At 45.9% G+C, this 19293-nt stretch overlaps 1 protein-coding gene across 5 annotated transcripts in view; it reads left to right on the forward strand.

Moving 5' to 3' along the window:
- Positions 1–19293, forward strand: part of nlrc5 (NLR family, CARD domain containing 5) — a 229803-nt gene that overhangs the window by 43753 nt on the left and 166757 nt on the right. For 2 of the 5 annotated variants that reach the window (XM_067997779.1, XM_067997775.1), the window contains exon 1: positions 1586–1663. The exons of 2 other annotated variants lie outside the window; for them this stretch is intronic. In XM_067997779.1, coding sequence (XP_067853880.1) covers positions 1590–1663 — 74 coding nt within the window. In that variant the 5' untranslated portion in view covers positions 1586–1589. Of the gene's footprint in view, positions 1–1585; positions 1664–1799; positions 1897–19293 lie in introns of those variants that run through there. One more of the 5 variants, XM_067997777.1, reaches the window with a different exon arrangement.

The following is a 19293-nucleotide window of genomic DNA, read 5'->3' on the forward strand; positions in this document are numbered from 1 at the left end:
CAGGGCCTGGATTGGATATATAATTTGGATTGGAATTTATCATGGAAATTAGGTAAATTTTGTAGCCCATCAACTATGAACGTGTGGAAAGTGTAGCTCAATATCCCTTGGGACGGCAGAATGTAGGCTATTCCTTATTCCCCGCAACTCCTTACTTCTTGAGTTCCTGATCAAAGGGCCATGTAAGAGGGAGATCAAGCAAAGAGGGACAAAATGCTTCCCAGAACGAGGGAATGAAAATTGGAGGATGAACCAACATGGCATCCCTTCAGTCTGCCGTTAATAACTGGGTCCATCAAAACTATTGCAGGGAACAGATTACCTCTTGCAACCTGAGTTGGGGGATGGTTTTTTAAAAATTAATTCCGAGGATGTGGGCATCGTTGGCAAGGCCAGCCTTTTATTGCTCATCCCCAGTTGCCCTGAGAAGGTGGTGATGGGCCTTCTTCTATTCGATACAACATAGTGACTTGCTAGGTTTCTTCAGAGGGCACATAAGAGTCAACCATGTTGGTGTGGGACTGGAGTCACATTTCAGCCAGGCTGAGTAAATATGGCAGATTTCCTTCCCTGAAAGAAGTTAGTGAACCAGTTGAGTTTTTACCACAATGCGATAGCTTCAGGGCCACTTTTACTGATACCAGCATTTTATTTTTAAAAAAATTGAATTCAAATTCTCAAACTTCCAAGGTGGGATTTGAACTCATGCTCTCTCGATTTCTAGTCCAGGAAAATAACCACAACATTACCGTACTCATTAACTACCCTGTATGGAGAGAGAACTAAATAGATCAAGAAAATAAGTAACAATTATGAGGTTAGCGCTATTTAATATATCTGCATATACATTGTCAGCGAGGACATAAAATATAGATAATGAAAGAAAAGAAAGGCAAGATGTGATTTTTTTTCCAAGATTCTCACCATAAAGATTTTACTGGCACTGTAATAACTGCAGGCTCATTCTTCCCGAAAAATATTCAGACCAAATGGCTTAAGGTTGAAAACCTTAAAGACATGATTCCACACCCATGACTAGACTCCACAAGGTAACCCGGCATTTAATTATTATTGGAATTTCAATATCAGTGTCAAGTGCTCTGGGACGCAGCACTTGCTTTGTTATGAGTAATTAAGGTGTGGAAGTACTTGCAATGAGTGAGGTGGCAGGGACGGTGTCTATTGTGTTACACAAGATGTGGAGATGTCGGTGATGGACTGGGGTTGACAATTGTAAACAATTTTACAACACCAAGTTATAGTCCAACAAATTTATTTTAAATTTCACAAGCTTTCGGAGGCTTCCTCCTTCCTCAGAATGTTCACCCGAGGAAGGAGGAAGCCTCCGAAAGCTTGTGAAATTTAAAATAAATTTGTTGGACTATAACTTGGTGTTGTAAAATTGTTTACAAGTGTTACACAAGGACCGTGCAGTTAGTGCGATTGTAGTTTGAAGTTCCTTTCATTCCCCTCTTCAAATATTGCCGCCCGGAGCCACGTGATTTTCTATAAATGAACAGCGAGCAAGTTCTTGTAAAGCTAGGACTGCAGCGAGCACTTACTTTCGGTTTCGGTGTAAGCATGATTTGATGCTCATGCAGGCGAATGGAGCGCATTATTTCTCTTTGTGGCAGCAAATCGGTTTCGAGCAGCTGGTTACTGGGTAGGTGTGGAGCAGGCTGCCTTTCGCCCCTTATTGGTTTGAGGGGCTATTTCATTGAACATTGTGGGGTGGGAAATCACCAAAGAAATGTAGTGGGCACAGGGATTAGCAGTCACTGATCGGCGAGCTCGTAGCTGGAATTCTTAGACTGTTTCTAAATAACTCAGAGCTGCAAAAATATTTTTTAAAGTTTGATTCAGCCCAGTGAAAGTCGAAGGATGCACTGGTAAAAGGTGAGAATATATTATAGCAAGGACATTGTGGGAAGGCACTGTGGGAAGGACAGAACCGGTAGCTACAGGGTACCAGCAGGAAGTTTTCCTTTATTCTTCCTATTAGCGGAGCGGAGAGCAAATAAACAGCGATGCACAGGAGTAGCAAGGGATGATTTTAAAAATAGGAGGAACGCGTGAAAAATGAAAGGGTTGGAGGGCGGGGGACAGAGAGACTGGCAAATTTTTTTAAAAGTGAGAGATAAAGGACATTCTAATAAATACAAGTTTTACATCGAGGAATGTAAACGTTTGGCATATTGTGGTGGATTTGCTGGCATATTTTGGAGATTTAACTTTTGCATGTTTGAAAGTTGGTTTGATGGGTGCTGGTAGAGTGATATTATTTATAATTGTTACTGTACTTGATACCTTGCATCCAGGGCTGGTGCTGAGATAGCTGCGTCTTGGGACGGGAGCTTCTATGTGCACTCAATTGGAAATGCAAATAGCGGCTAAAGGGTTTGCATCAAAAGTGGCAAATAAATCACTTGGTGGAGTCACATTTAAAAAAAGACTTGCATTTATGTAATGCCTTTCACAACCTCAGGAAGTGCCAAAGTGCTTCACAGCCAATGAAGCACAATACACTTGTTGATAATACAAGTGAGAACCAGGCTGAATATAGAAAGTTCAGAGGGGAAAGGAAAAAGGAAATAAGAGGGGCAAGGAAAGAGTATGAGAATAGACTGGCAACTAACATAAAAGGGAAACCAAAAGTCTTCTATAGGCATGTAAATAGTAAATGGGTAGGAAGAGGTGGGGTGGGACCGATTAGGGATCAAAAGTGGAGATCTACGCATGGAGGCAGAGGGCATGGCTGAGGTATTAAATGAGTACTTTGCCAAGGAACAAGATGCTGCTAAAGTCACAGTAAAAGAAGATGTAGTTGAGATACTGGATGGGCTAAAAATTGATAGAGGAGGTACTAGAAAGGCTGACTGTACTTAAATCAGATAAGTCACCCGGTCCGGATGGGATGCATCCTGGGTTGCTGAGGGAAGTAAGGGTGGGAATTGCGGAGGTACTGGCCATAATCTTCCAATCATGCTTAGATACAGCGGTGGTGCCAGAGGACTGGAGAATTGCAAATGTTACACCCTTGTTCAAAAAAGGGTGTAAGGATAAACCCAGCAACTACAGGCCAGTCAGTTTAACCTCGGTGGCGGGGAAACTTTTAGAAATGATAATCCGGGACAAAGTTAATAGTCATTTGGACAAGTGTGGATTAATTAAGGAAAGCCAGCATGGATTTGTTAAAGGCAAATCATGTTTAACTAACTTGATTGAGTTTTTTGATGCGGGAACAGAGAGGATCGATGAGGGCAATGCGGTTGATGTGGTGTATATGGACTTCCAAAAGGTGTTTGATAAAGTGCCGCATAATAGGCTTGTCATCAAGATTGAAGCCCATGGAATAAAAGGGGCAGTGGCAGCATGGATACAAAATTGGCTAAGTGACAGGAAACAGAGAGTAGTGATGAACGGTTTTTTTTTGTACTGGAGGGAGGTATACAGTGGTGTTCCCCAGGGGTTGGTGCTGGGACCACTGCTTTTTTTGATATATATTAATGACTTCGACTTGGGTGTACAGGGCATAATTTCAAAATTTTCAGATGACACAAAACTTGGAAGTGTGGTGAACAGTGAGGAGAATAGTGATAGACTTCAAGAGGATATAGACAGGCTGGTGGACTTGGCAGAAATGAAATTTAACGCAGAAAAGTGCAAAGTGATACATTTCGGTAGGAAGAATGAGGAGAGGCAATATAAACTAGAGGGTACAATTCTAAAGGGGTGCAGGAACAGAGAGATCTGTGGGTATATGTGCACAAATCTTTGAAGGTAGCAGGGCAGGTTGAGAAAGCGGTTAAAAAAGCATATGGGATCCTGGGCTTTATAAATAGAGGCACAGAGCACAAAAGCAAGGATGTCATGATGAACCTTTGTAAAACACTGGCTCGGCCACAACTGGAATATTTTGTCCAGTTCTGGGTGCCGCACTTTCGGAAAGACGTGCAGGCCTTAGAGAGGGTGCAGAGGAGATTTACTAGAATGATTCCAGGGATGAAGGACTTCAGTTACGTGGGTAGACTGGAGAAGCTGGGGTTGTTCTCCTTAGAGCAGAGAAGGTTGAGCGGAGATTTGATAGAGGTAAACAAAATCGTGAGGGGTCTAGACAGAATGAAACTGTTCCCATTGGCGGAAGGGTTATGAACTAGAGGATATATATTTAAGGTGATTGGCAAAGGAACCAAAGGCAACATGAGGAAAAGTTTTTTTACACAGCGAGTGGTTAAGATCTGGAATGCACTGCCTGAGAGGGTGGTGGAGGCAGATTCATTCGAAACTCTACTCACGCTGGTGTGTAGTTCCATAGGCACTGACAGCTATCTCGCGAATTGGCTATTGCTACATTATGTGCCTGGAAAGTGAGTGTCCGCAGCCCAATTCTGCCCTCAGTCAATGTCCATACATCCACAGTTTCCAGCAGGAAAGCCACCAGAACTGGGAGCCCCATCTCGCTCCCTAGTTTCAGAAGCACCTAGGCCACTTGGAGTGCCTGTCTGATTTGTATATTTTTAACTTGCCTTTAAATTGATTTCCGCCAACACCCATTGGATTTGCAATGCAACTCCAAGGCCTGCACGTCCTTCCGAAAGTGCCGCGCCCAGAACTGGACAGAATATTCCAGTTGTTGCCGAGCCAATGTTTTACAAAGGTTCATCATGACATCCTTGCTTTTGTACTCTATGCCTCTATTTATAAAGCCCAGGATCCCGTATGCTTTCTTAACCACTTTCTCAACCTGCCCTGCCACCTTCAAAGATTTGTGCACATATACCCCTAGATCTCTCTGTTCCTGCACACCTTTTAGAATTGTACATTTTAGTTTATATTGCCTCTCCTCATTCTTGCTACCAAAATGTATCACTTTGCACTTTTCTGTGTTAAATTTCATTTCTGCCTATTCCACCAGCCTGCCTATGTCCTCTTGAAGTCAGCACGAAATCCAGGTTGACACTCCAGTGCAGTACTGAGGGAGCGCTGCACCATTGGATGATGTGTTAAACTGAGGCCCTAAAAGATCTCATGGCACTATTTTATATAAGAGCAGAGGAGATCTCCCCAGTGTTCTGGCCGATATTTATCCCTCAACCAACATCACTAAAACAGATTATCTGGTCATTATCACATTGCTGTTTGTGGGACCTGGCTTTGCCGGAATTCGCTGCACGTTTCCTACATTCCAACAGTGACTACACTCCAAAAGTACTTCTTTGGCTGTAAAGCACTTTGGGACATCCTGAGGCCATGAAAGGCGCTATATAAATGCAAGTCTGTCTTTCAAACATGTTTAAAGGTTAAGAAGAGAACAATTTAGTGATATCCCATGAACAGATACCAGGACCTAAATTTTAACCCATGAACGGTTGAGTTGGGGGTGGGAGGGAAGGTAAAAATTGTATAAAAATATCTAAAACCTGACCCCAACTTGCCTCCAACCCTCCCACTTCTGGCTTTAATGGAGGCGGGTCAAGGGGCAGACAACCAACCCACTCATAGGAGGCGGGTCGGTCAGTGAAAGCTTTCAAGGAGGTTGTGGGCCTCTATTTTTACAGCTTTTTTATTTTTAACTCCTGGACGCCCAGATTCCTGGGCCTTCTGCTTCATGCCACGTGAGAGAAGGCCCGAAACAGCAGGTAAGTGCCTTTATCACACTGCTTGTGGGCCAGGAGGAGCAGGAGTGCTTCCCCAAGCCCAACAAGCCTAGCTGCAGCGACCCCCCCCCCCATGATCTCCGACAACCCCCCCCACGATCTCCATCCAAACCCCCCCCACGATCTCCATCCAAACCCCCCCCACGATCTCCATCCATCCAACCCCCCCACAATCTCCATCCATCCAACCCCCCCCCACAATCTCCATCCATCCAACCCCCCCACAATCTCCATCCATCCAACCCCCCCCCACAATCTCCATCCATCCAACCCCCCCACAATCTCCATCCATCCAACCCCCCCCCACAATCTCCATCCATCCAACTCCCCCACAATCTCCATCCATCCAACCCCCCCCCACAATCTCCATCCATCCAACTCCCCCACAATCTCCATCCATCCAACCCCCCCCACAATCTCCATCCATCCAACCCCCACCCACGATCTCCATCCATCCAACCCCCACCCACGATCTCCATCCATCCAACCCCCCCACAATCTCCATCCATCCAACCCCCCCCCACAATCTCCATCCATCCAACCCCCCCCCCCACAATCTCCATCCATCCAACTCCCCCACAATCTCCATCCATCCAACCCCCCCCCACAATCTCCATCCATCCAACCCCCCCCACAATCTCCATCCATCCAACCCCCCCCCCACAATCTCCATCCATCCAAACCCCCCCCACGATCTCCATCCAAACCCCCCCCACGATCTCCATCCATCCAACCCCCCCACAATCTCCATCCATCCAACCCCCCCCCACAATCTCCATCCATCCAACCCCCCCCACAATCTCCATCCATCCAACCCCCCCACAATCTCCATCCATCCAACCCCCCCCCACGATCTCCATCCATCCAACCCCCCCCCCCACAATCTCCATCCATCCAACCCCCCCCCCCACAATCTCCATCCATCCAACTCCCCCACAATCTCCATCCATCCAACCCCCCCCCCACAATCTCCATCCATCCAACCCCCGCCCACAATCTCCATCCATCCAACTCCCCCACAATCTCCATCCATCCAACCCCCCCACAATCTCCATCCATCCAACCCCCACCCACGATCTCCATCCATCCAACCCCCACCCACGATCTCCATCCATCCAACCCCCCCACAATCTCCATCCATCCAACTCCCCCACAATCTCCATCCATCCAACTCCCCCACAATCTCCATCCATCCAACACCCCCCACAATCTCCATCCATCCAACCCCCACCCACGATCTCCATCCATCCAACCCCCACCCACGATCTCCATCCATCCAACCCCCACCCACAATCTCCATCCATCCAATCCCCCCACAATCTCCATCCATCCAACCACTCCCCCACGATCTCCATCCATCCAACCCCCCCCCCCACAATCTCCATCCATCCAACCCCCACCCATGATCTCCATCCATCCAACCCCCCCCCCACGACCTCCATCCATCCATCCAACCCCCCCACGATCTCCATCCATCCAACCCCCCCACGATCTCCATCCATCCAACCCCCCCACAATCTCCATCCATCCAACCACTCCCCCACGATCTCCATCTATCCAACCCCCCCCCCCCACGATCTCCATCCAAACCCTCACCCCATGATCTCCATATGACCCTCACCCCATGGTCTCCGACCCTCCCCCCCGCAACGATCTCTGAACCCCCCCACCCCATGACTCCCGACCCGCCAATGACCCCCTATCCCCCAATGACAGTCCGGCCTGTTGGGCAGGAAACCAACAAAAAATAAATAAAAGACGTCCTTACGTCAAAATCGTACGGATGTCCGGGAAATCCGTACTTCTGGGTTTCCCATCAGGAATCCACCCCTGTGCCGTTTTCCCAGCTCCGGGTTAAAATTTACCCCCACGTATCCATAGATGATTTTTGATTCTGGTTGTTGCAGTGTGAAGATGCTTTCAACAGATAAGGATCATGATTGTCAAATGCTTATTGCTCATGTCAATAATGGTCTTGCCACACATTTGCTGAGAAAATAGTTCTGGCTGATACCATTACAATAAAACATATTTGTCTGGTATAAATGAATTTAGTTTTGTTTGCCAGTAGGTGTGACACGTAAGTGTTTCTGTAATCTATAATTGCAAGTAATTTATTGATATGTTCAATGCTGCAGTTATATTTTCATAACGTTTTGTTTTTTGGGGGCTCCCAAAATATCTTTAATAAGGAACGCTGGCAAGTTATATATTCTGAAACATTCATTGAAAGTTTCAACACAGACTGCTTTGTTCTGGATGGCGTTGAGCTTCTTGAGTATTGTTGCAGTTGCAGGCAAAAGGAGAGTATTCCATCACAATTCAGATTTGTGCTTCACAGGTGGTGGAGAAGCTTTGGGGAGTCAGGCGGTTAGCCACTTGCTGCAGAATACCCAGCTTCTGACCTGCTCTAGTAGTCATGGCAATTATGTGGCTGGTCCAGTTGAATATCTGGCCAATAGTGACCCTCAGCATGTTGAGGGTGGGAAATTCGACGATGGTAATGTCATTGAATGTGGGAGGTGGTTAGGCTCTCTCTGTTGGAGATGGTCATTGCCTGGCACTTGTGTGGTGCAAATGCTACTTGCCACTTATCAGCCCAAGCCTTGTCCAGGTCTTGCTGCACGAATTGCTTAATTATTTGAGCAATTGTGAATAGAGCCGAATGCTGTGCAATCATCAGCAAACATCCAGCCCCATTTCTGACCTTATAATGGAGAGAAGATCATTGATGAAGCAGCAGAAGATAGTTGGGCCAAGGACACTGGCCTGAGGACCCCCTGCAGTGAAGTCCCGGGGCTGAGATGATTGGTCTTCAACAACCACAACCATCTTCTTTTGTGCCAGGTACGACTCCAGCCAGTGGAGAGTTTTCCCCCGATCCTCATTGACTTCAGTTTTACTAGGGCTCTTTGGTGCCACACTCGGTTGAATGCTTGCTGCCTTGATTTTAAAATGCAAACAGAGGTTAGGACACATCTCTCAGAGGAAGGAATGTATTCCGTCCAAACCCAGAATGAGGTTTTGTTCCTACTTAAAAGGGGTGAGCAAAGGGTACAAGTAGGTTGGTGCGGATTAGGTTCCAATACCAATGAGAACAGCCTGAAAGGTTGTAATTGTAGTGGAGTTTTTGTGGGGCTGGATGTTCGCTGATGATTGCACAGCATTTGGCTCCATTCTCAATTGCTCAAATAATTAAGCAATTTTTGCAGCAAGACCTGGACAACATCCTGGCTTGGGCTGGTAAGTGGCAAGTTTTTATGTGGATGGTATTGGGTTGCTTGTGTTCTTATCCCAAGCACTGGGGTAGCAGCAGTACCAGCATCTGATTATTTTAATACTAGCAGTTAGTTATAATGGTGCTTGCCTTATGGCAGCAAATCAGTGCAAGGTGGGCTTTCATGTTGGTTATAATTTTGAGGAGTAGCAGGCTGACATTGAGTAGCTCTTGATTGCCACACATGGTAACCATTCTAGTGAGGTTGCTTTATCATCTCATGTGGCAGAGCAATTCAGAGGTATATAGTGCTGACAACACATGAAGGTATATTATCAGTCATTCAAAAAAATAGTAAAACAAAGGTTTTACCATCGTCAAGTGGGATCTGATGCCAGGTATGCATGGTGGAGAGAAAAGGTCAGGGCCACTTGAATTTGAGTGTTTTCCAATGTTGAGTATTACTGTACCCCAAATTAATTTATAAATCTACCAGTGTTGTAATGATTTAACTGATATTACCAAATTATGCAGCAAAATAAGGAAAGGAGGGGAGAGGGAAGAAGGAGAAAGAGTTTAGAAGGGTATAGGTGAGATGGAAGGGAGAGAGAGAAAGATACTCAAGGGAAGGAAGAGACAGAGAGATAGAAGGGGGGGGAAGAGGAGAAGTAGGGGAGAAATGGAAGGTGAGAGAAAGATACACAGATGGGAAGGGGAGCGAGAAGGGAAGGAGGCGAGAGGGAGAGAAGGAGAATGGGAAGGAAGAGGAGATAGGGAAAGAGGAGAAAGAGTGCTGAACAGATGGATGTGAAACAGAGGGAAGGGAAGAAAAAGATTCTCAAGCGAAGGAAGAGACATAGAAAAATGCAAATAAACAGAAGGGAAGAAGGAGAGAAAGAGACACATAGAAGAGTAGGAGGGGGAGAGTAGGAAGGGAGAAAAAAAGTGAGAAGGGATAGAGGAGAAAAAGGGAAGGAGGAGAGAGATAGAAAAAGGATGACAGACAGAGAGGGAGAGAGAAGGGAAGAAGGAGGAAAGAAGAAATAGCAGGTTGAAGAGAGAGAAAAAGAAGGAAAAGAGAGATAGAAAGGGAGTAGAGGGAAAAGAAATAGAAAGGAGACAGAAAGGAGGAAAGAGAGAGAGAATTTTTCACTTAGTGATGTAAGAGCCATTGTGAGAACTGCTGAACTAGATTATTTTTGGAGATATTTATTGTGAACGATGACATGTTGCATGAAGGAAATGGGGGCTTAAAAATATCAAATTAAAATATAATTTTGCTGTAGAGCATCAGGATTTTCTTCTGATATAATTAGTTGCGCCCCTTCCTCCTCAACACCCCCCCCCCCCCCCCCCCCGGTAGGGGGATTAAGTCACTGAATATATTTAAGAAGGAGCTAGATAGATTTCTAAACACAAAAGGCATCAAGGGGTATGGGGAGAGAGCAGGAAAATGGTATTGAGATAGAGGATCAGCCATGATCATATTGAATGGCGGAGCAGGCTCGAAGGGCCGAATGGCCTATACCTGCTCCTATTTTCTATGTTTCTATCACTTGGATTGAGGATATGATAATTAAACTTTTAAACAAACAAATTTTATTTTAAGTAGCTTCAGAAGGGATAGTGAGTCAACACCATTGAAACAGAATCTTATAATCGAGTTCCGATGAAGGATCGCATTCGAACATTAACCCTGTGTTTTCCCTTTTTGGATGTTGGCCAACATTTTGATAATTTCAAGCATTTTCTGTTTTGAAAACCTGACAATACAAGGCTGGAAATAACTGGTGATAATACCAGATGAACACTTGATGTGTTTGTATGACATTCCTCTGTCTGCTATTTTAACAGTCATTGACCTATTTTAACATAAACTTGGTTAGCCCTCTCATTAAAACAGTGGACTGTCATTGGAACATATTGAGATCATTTTCCATTTTCCATTATTGCACAAAGTCAAAATCTACCCCGACGATTGTTAATGTCTCCCCTCACATTTCTCCATGGATGATGATCACTTTGTAAGTAAAAATCAATTGCCGTTATAAAATTGTTTGAAACTACACATGCAACTGGAACAAAATGTTTTGTAAACAGAGTTTAAAGTTCCAAAAGTTTCACCTGCAGTGAAGGAGCGTTTATGTAGAAACATACGGGGACTCAATTCAAATTCTAAAATCAATGTTGTGCAAAAGTGCGCCAGGGTTTTCTAGAATTATATTGGCCAATTACAGCATCTGTATGTCTTCTACAGTGACCTGAATTAAATGTTCTGGTCTGTGTATAAGGTTTAGGAAACAGGTCCGTTTCTCTAGATTTACTGAAAACCTGTCATTTTAATTTAAAACTATGCCAGGAAATTTTACTGAACCACTTCAGTTTTATCTTGTTTTAAGGCTTCAATTGGTGGGATACAACATTGACCGTAGCCCAGTTTTAATTTTCTTGTGAACGTGATTAAATTTGTGAGTTTCCATCAGGGATGCATGCTGATTTGTGGTGGTCACCATAACGATTAGACATAACAAGAAATGTTAGCAGAAACTGCAAATCAGTAGCAGTTAACAATCACTCAGCTGTAAGTGATTGCCTGAATTTTTTTTATTCTTTCATGGGATGTGGGCATCGCTGGCAAGGCCAGCATTTATTGCCCATCCCTAATTGCCCTTGAGAAGGTGGTGGTGAGCCGCCGCCTTGAACTGCTGCAGTCTGTGTGGTGAAGGTTCTCCCACAGTGCTGTTAGGAAGGGAGTTCCAAGATTTTGACCCAGCGACGATGAAGGAACAGAGATATATTTCCAAGTCCGGATGCTGTGTTGCTGCAGTGCATCTTGTAGATGGTACACACTGCAGTCACGGTATGCCAGTGGTGGAGGGAGTGAATGTTTAGGGTGGTGGATGGGGTGCCAATCAACTGGGCTGCTTTGTCCTGGATGGTGTCAGGCTTCTTGAGTGTTGTTGGAGCTGCACTCATCCAGGCAAGTAGAGAGTATTCCATCACACCCCTGACTTGTGCCTTGTAGATAATGGAAAGGCTTTGGGGAGTCAGGAGGTGAGTCACTCGCTGCAGAATACCCAGCCTCTGACCTGCTCTTGTAGCCACAGTATTTATGTGGCTGATCCAGTTAAGTTTCTGGTCAATGGTGACTCCCAGGATGTTGAAGGTGGGGGATTCGGCGATGGTAATGCCGTTGAATGTCAAGGAGAGGTGGTTAGACGCTCTCTTGTTGGAGATGGTCAGTGCCTGGCATTTATCTGGCGCGAATGTTACTTGCCACTTATCAGCCCAAGCCTGGATGTTGTCCAGGTCTTGCTGCATGCGGGCTCAGACTGTTTCATTATCTGAGGGGTTGCGAATGGAACTGAACACTGTGCAATCATCAGTGAACATCCCCATTTCTGACCTTATGATGGAGGGAAGGTCATTGATGAAGCAACAGAAGATGGTTGGGCCTAGGACACTGCCCTGAGGAACTCCTGCAGCAATGTCCTGGGGCTGAGATGATTGGCCTAAAACAACCACTACCATCTTCCTTTGTGCTAGGTATGACTCCAAGCCACTGGAGAGCTTTCCCCCCTGATTCCCATTGACTTCAATTTTACTAGGGCTCCTTGATGCCACACTCGGTCAAATGCTGCCTTGATGTCAAGGGCAGGCACTCTCACCTCACCTCTGGAATTCAGCTCTTTTGCCCCTGTTTGGACCAAGGCTGTAATGAGGTCTGGAGCCGAGTGGTCCTGGCAGAACCCAAACTGAGCATCGGTGAGCAGGTTATTGGTGAGTAAGTGCTGCTTGATAGTGCTGCTTGGTAATTACTGTGAGCTGGAAGCTGATTGAACAGTTGTAACTGCTGTTCTCAAAAGGTCATAGAGTCATAGATAGAGTTATACAGCACGGATAGAGGTCCTTCGGCCCATCGTGTCCGCGCCGGCCATCAAGCCCTGTCTACTCTAATCCCATATTCCAATAGAGTCATAGAGTTATACAGAACGGATAGAGGCCCTAGAGGTGTATAAAGTCGAAGATTATCTACTGAAGCACAGAGCGGGCATCGCAAAGAGAAGTGGATCGTGAACTGAGTGGGAACATAAGAATTTGGTGAGAGTGGGAATTAGTGTAGAGGGGGAAGGAGGTGCTAAGTTTGGGAAAAAAAAGCGAAAACAAATCAAATCAGACTAAAAAGTAATTATCTATAAATAAATGGATAATTTAGTCGAGAGGAGTGATGCTGAGCACTGGGGGAGGAGCCCCAGGTATCAGTACGGGAGTGGAGCCCAGGTATCAGTACGGGAGTGGAGCAGAGTTGAGAGGAGTGATGCTGAGACCAGGGGAGCTCCAGGTATCAGTACGGGAGTGGAGCAGAGTTGAGAGGAGTGATGCTGAGACCAGGGGAGGAGCCCCAGGTATCAGTACGGGAGTGGAGCCCAGGTATCAGTACGGGAGTGGAGCAGAGTTGAGAGGAGTGATGCTGAGACCAGGGGAGCTCCAGGTATCAGTACGGGAGTGGAGCAGAGTTGAGAGGAGTGATGCTGAGACCAGGGGAGGAGCCCCAGGTATCAGTACGGGAGTGGAGCCCAGGTATCAGTACGGGAGTGGAGCAGAGTTGAGAGGAGTGATGCTGAGACCAGGGGAGCTCCAGGTATCAGTACGGGAGTGGAGCAGAGTTGAGAGGAGTGATGCTGAGACCAGGGGAGCTCCAGGTATCAGTACGGGAGTGGAGCAGAGTCGAGAGGAGTGATGCTGAGCACCGGGGGAGGAGCCCCAGGTATCAGTACGGGAGTGCAGCAGAGTTGAGAGGAGTGATGCTGAGACCGGGGGAGGAGCCCCAGGTATCAGTACGGGAGTGGAGCAGAGTTGAGAGGAGTGATGCTGAGACCGGGGGAGGAGCCCCAGGTATCAGTACGGGAGTGGAGCAGAGTTGAGAGGAGTGATGCTGAGCACCGGGGGAGGAGCCCCAGGTATCAGTACGGGAGTGGAGCAGAGTTGAGAGGAGTGATGCTGAGCACCGGGGGAGGAGCCCCAGGTATCAGTACGGGAGTGGAGCAGAGTTGAGAGGAGTGATGCTGAGACCAGGGGAGCCCCAGGTATCAGTACGGGAGTGGAGCAGAGTCGAGTGGAGTGATGCTGAGCACCGGGGGAGGAGCCCCAGGTATCAGTATGGGAGTGGAGCAGAGTCGAGTGGAGTGATGCTGAGCACCGGGGGAGCTCCAGGTATCAGTACGGGAGTGGAGCAGAGTCGAGAGGAGTGATGCTGAGCACCGGGGGAGGAGCCCCAGGTATCAGTACGGGAGTGGAGCAGAGTCGAGAGGAGTGATGCTGAGACCGGGGGAGGAGCCCCAGGTATCAGTACGGGAGTGGAGCAGAGTCGAGTGGAGTGATGCTGAGCACCGGGGGAGGAGCCCATTTCCCATTCACTAAGAACAGTGAGAGTGACATCACAGTGATATCACAGTTAGGTTAATCAGACTAAGTAAACAGAAAGTAAATTAATAATAATCGAGTATCTAAAGAGAGTTAGAAAATATAAGGTTTCTAAATATAATGGACTGGCAGCTGAGACCCATTGCCTGCAATTCCTGCGCCATGTGGGAATTTCAGGATGCTTCATGAACAGCTCCAGTTGCTCGAGCTCAAGCTGAGGGTTTCGGAGCTTGAGGGGCAGCTGGAGACACTGTAGAGCGTAAGGGAGGCTGAAGGTTTCCTGGATCGTACGTTCCAGGAAGTGGGTCACCCCGCAGCCATAGAGAGTTCAGGATAGAAAGTGGGTGGTCATCCGAAAGGGTAGGAAGAGGCAGGCAGTGCAGGAATCTTCTGGGTGTGTGGCACTCTCAAACTGGTACTCAGCATTGACAACACCTCGAAGGAGTGCAGTCCTGAGCATGGCACCATGGGGCAAAGGACTGCACAGGGGGGCACAGTGAAGTGTAGAAATGCAGTAGGGGATTCGATAGTCAGGGGGACAGACAGGCATTTTTGTGACCAATGACGTGAGTCCCGCATGTACATTGCCTCCCTGGTGCCAGGGTAAAGGACATCATGGAGATGGTGCAGAACATCATGGAGAGGGTGCAGAACCTTCTGCGGGAAGAAAGGGAACAGCCAGAAGTCGTGGTCGGCATGGGTACCAACGACATAGGAAAGAAAAGGGATGATGTCCTGTGGTCAGAGCTTCAGGAGCTAGGGAGGAAGTTAAAAAGCAGGACCTCAAAGGTAGTAATCTCTGGATTACTCCCAGTGCCAAGCGCTAGTGAGTACAGAAATAGGAAGATAAGGCAGGTTGATGCGTGTCCAGAGACATGGTGCAAGAGGGAGGGCTTCAGATTCTTGGGGCATTGGGACCAGTTTTGGGGCATTGGGACCAGTTTTGGGGCAAGTCGGATGGGTTGCACCTTAACAGAGCTGGTACCAATGTCCTCGTGGGGAGGTTCACTAGTGCTGTGGGGGATGGGCACCAGGATGTAGTATTAGAAAGGAGAAACAAGGTGCACAAAGGATTGGGAGAGACAGATAGCACTAGAGTAAGAAATAGTCCAGTATTAGGTGGGATCAGACTACGAGAGAATACGTGAAGGTCTAAGAGAGGTTTAGAGTGCGTGTGTGTAAACGCACGAAGCTTGGTAAATAAGTTTGGTGAGTTGCAGGCGCAAATAGCCACATGAGAACATGATGTTGTGGTGATAACGGAGACCTGTCTCCAAAAATGGCAGATTGGGTATTAAATATTCCTGGATGCAAGGTGTTCAGGAAAGATAGGGAAGGAAAGAAAGGAGGTGGGTGGCAGTATTGATTAAGGAGAATATTGCAGTACTGGAGAGAAAGAATGTCCTGGAGGGGTCAAGGACAGAATCTATTTGGTTAGAGTTTAGAAATAATAGAGGTGCCATTACACTACTGGATATATTCTATAGGCCACCAACTAGTGGGAAGGATATAGAGGAGCAAATTTGCAGGAAATTACAGAGAGGTGCAAGAAATATAGAATAGTGATAATAGGGGACTTCAACTATCCTAATATAGACTGGGATAGTAAGTGTAAAGGGAAAAGAAGGGGAGGAATTTCTGAAATGTGTTCACGAGAACTTTTTTGATCAGTATGGTTTCCGACCCAACGAGGAAGGAGGCATTGCTGGATCTGGTTCTGGGGAATGAAGTGGGTCAAATGGAGCAAGTGTCAGTGGGGGAACATTTAGGGAACAGTGATCATAGTATCATAAGGTTTAGATTAGTTATGGAAAATGACAAGGAGCAATCTAGAGTAAAAATACTTAATTGGAGGAGGGCCAATTTCAGTGGGTTGAGAACAATCTGGCCCAGGTCAATTGGAATCAAAGATTGGCAGACAAAACTGTAATCAAACAATAGGCGGCCTTTGAAGAGGAGATGGTTTGGGTACAGTCTAGGTACATTCCCACGACGGGGAAAGGTAGGGCAACCAGAGCTCCCTGGATGACGAAAGAGATAGAGAGTAAGATGAAGCAGAAAAAGGAGGCATATGGTTGATAATGCAAGTGAGAACCAGGCTGAATATATAAAGTACAGAGGAGAAGTGAAAAAGGAAATAAGAGGGGCGAAGAGAGAGTATGAGAATAGACTGGCAGTTAACATAAAAGGGAATCCAAAAGTCTTCAATGGGCATATAAATAGTAAACGGGTAGTAAGAAGAGGGGTGGGGCTGATTAGGGACCAAAAAGGAGATCTACACCTGGAAGCAGATAGCACAGCAGAGGTACTTAATGAGTACTTTGCATCTGTCTTTACCAATGAAGAAGATGCTGCCAAAGTCACAGTGAAAGAGGAGGTAGTTGAGATACTGGATGGACTAAAAAATTGATAAAGTGGAGATAATAGAAAGACTGGCTGTACTTAAAGTAGATAAATCACCCAGTTCAGATGGGATGCATCCTAGGTTGCTGAGTGAATTAAGGGCGGAAATTGCAGAGGTGCTGGCCATAATCTTTCAATCCTCCATAGGTGTGGGGTGGTGCCAGAGGACTGGAGAATTGCAAATGTTACACCCTTGTTCAAAAAAAGGTGTAAGGATAAACCCGGCAACGACAGGCCAGTCAGTTTAACCTCGGTGGTGGGGAAGCTTTTAGAAATGATAATCTGGCACAAAATTAACAGTCACTTGGACAAGTGTGGATTAATAAAGGAAGGCCAGCATGGATTTGTTAAAGACAAATCATGTTTAACTAATTTGATTGAATTTTTTGATGAGATAACAGAGATGGTTGATGAGGGCAATGCAGTTGATGTTGTGTATATGGATTTTCAAAAGGCGTTTGATAAAGTGCCATATAATAGACTGGTCAGCAAAACTGAAGCCCATGGAATAAAAGGGGCATTGGCAGCATATAAATGAAATTGGCTAAGTGACAGGAAATACCGAGTAGTGGTGAACGGTTGTTTTTGGATTGGAGGAAGGTGTACAGTGGTCTTCCCCAGGGGTTGATACTAGGACCACTGTTTTTCTTAATATATATTAATGACTTGGAATTGGATGTACAGGGCACAATTTCAAAATTTGCAGATGACACAAAACTTGGAAGTGTAGTGAATAGTGAGGAGGATAGTGATAGACTTCAAGAGGACAGAGACAGGCTGGTGGAATGGGCGGACAAATGGCAAATGAAATATAATGCAAAGAAGTGCGCAGTGATACATTTTGGCAGGAAGAATGAGAAGAGGCAATATGAACTAAATGGTACAATTCTAAAAGGGGTGCAAGAACATAGAGACTTGGGGATATATGTGCACAAATCTTTGAAGGTGGCAGGACAGTTTGAGAAAGCAGTTAAAAAAGCACATGCAATCCTGGGCTTTATATATAGAGGCATAGAGTACAAAAGCAAGGAAGTTATTTTGAACCTTTATAAAACACTGGTTCAGCTACAACTGGAGTATTGTGTTCAATTCTGGGCACCACACTTTAGGAAGGATGTCAAGGCCTTAGAGAGGGTGCAGAAAAGATTTACTAGAATGGTTCCAGGGATGAGGAACTTCAATTACGTGGATAGACTGGAGAAGCTGTGGTTGTTCTCCTTAGAGCAGAGAAGGTTGAGATTAGATTTGATAGAAATGTTCAAAATCATGAAGGTTTTAGATTAAGTAAAGAGAATCTGTTCCCATTGGTGGAAAGGTCGAGAACCAGAGGACACAAATTTATGGTGATTGGCAAAAGCGACATGAGGAAAAACTTTTCTTACACTGCGAGTAGTTATGATGTGGAATGCACTGCCTAAAGGGTGGTGCAAACAGATTCAATCATGGCTTTCAAAAAGGAATTACAGAAATATTTGAAGGAAAAAAATTTGTAGGGCTATGGGGAAAGAGCAGGAGAATGGGACTAATTGGATTGCTCTTACAAAGAGCCGGCATGGGTTCAATGGGCCAAATGGCCTCCCTCTATGCTGTAACCATTCTATGAATCTAATAGTATACAGTTTATGATATGCACATTTTCATAATATGCAGTACATACTATACATTAAACTAATAACACGTAGAACTTCTTATGTACAGAAAGACATTTTAAATTGCTTTACATTGAGGAGGAAAAATGGTGGACATGCAGCAAGAAAGGGAAAATTGAGAAGTCTTGGGGCCGGCGTGGGGGGGCGGGGGGCAAAGACACAGTTGAAGAGGAGAGTGTTCAGGAGGTTTATGAAAGCAGGGAGGTGGATGGGATGGCAGAGGGTCTAGGGAAGATGGTCCAGAGTAGTTGGACGATAAGAGGATGTGGGGAACGAGAAATAACCCTATATCAGAGGAGCAGAGAAAGCCTGTGGGTGTGTACAACTGGAGGAGCTCCCTAAGCAATGGTAGGATAGGCCATGGATGAATTTAAAAGTGAAGACGAGGAATCTGAAGCATGAGAAGACAGTGGAACTTGGAAAGGACCAAGGTGATGGTAGTGCAGGACTTCATGTGGTTGAGGATATTTGCTATGGCATTCTCAATGAGTTATTATTTGTGGAGGCAGGTATGCTGGCATGGAGAACATTAAATAAATTGAGCCTAGAGATGATAAAGGCAGGGACTAGGATTTTGGCAATAGTAGGGGAGAGGTAGTGGGAACATAAGAACACATTAAATTTGAGCAGGAGTAGGCCATACAGCCCCTCAAACCTGCTCTACCATTCAATAAGATCATGGCTGATCTTCGACCTCAACTCCACTTTCCCGCCCGATCCCCATATCCCTTGATTCCACTAGAGTCCAAAAAATCTATCGATCTCAGCCTTGAATATACTCAACGACTCTGCATCCACAGCCCTCTGGGGTAGAGAATTCCAAAGATTCACAACCCTCTGAGTGAAGAAATTCCTCTTCATCTCAGTCTTAAATGGACCCCCTTATCCTGAGACTATGCTCCCTAGTTCTAGACTCTCCAGCCAGGGGAAACAACCTCTCAGC

This window comes from Heptranchias perlo, chromosome 16 (assembly GCF_035084215.1).
Source record: "Heptranchias perlo isolate sHepPer1 chromosome 16, sHepPer1.hap1, whole genome shotgun sequence".
NCBI lineage: Eukaryota > Metazoa > Chordata > Chondrichthyes > Hexanchiformes > Hexanchidae > Heptranchias > Heptranchias perlo.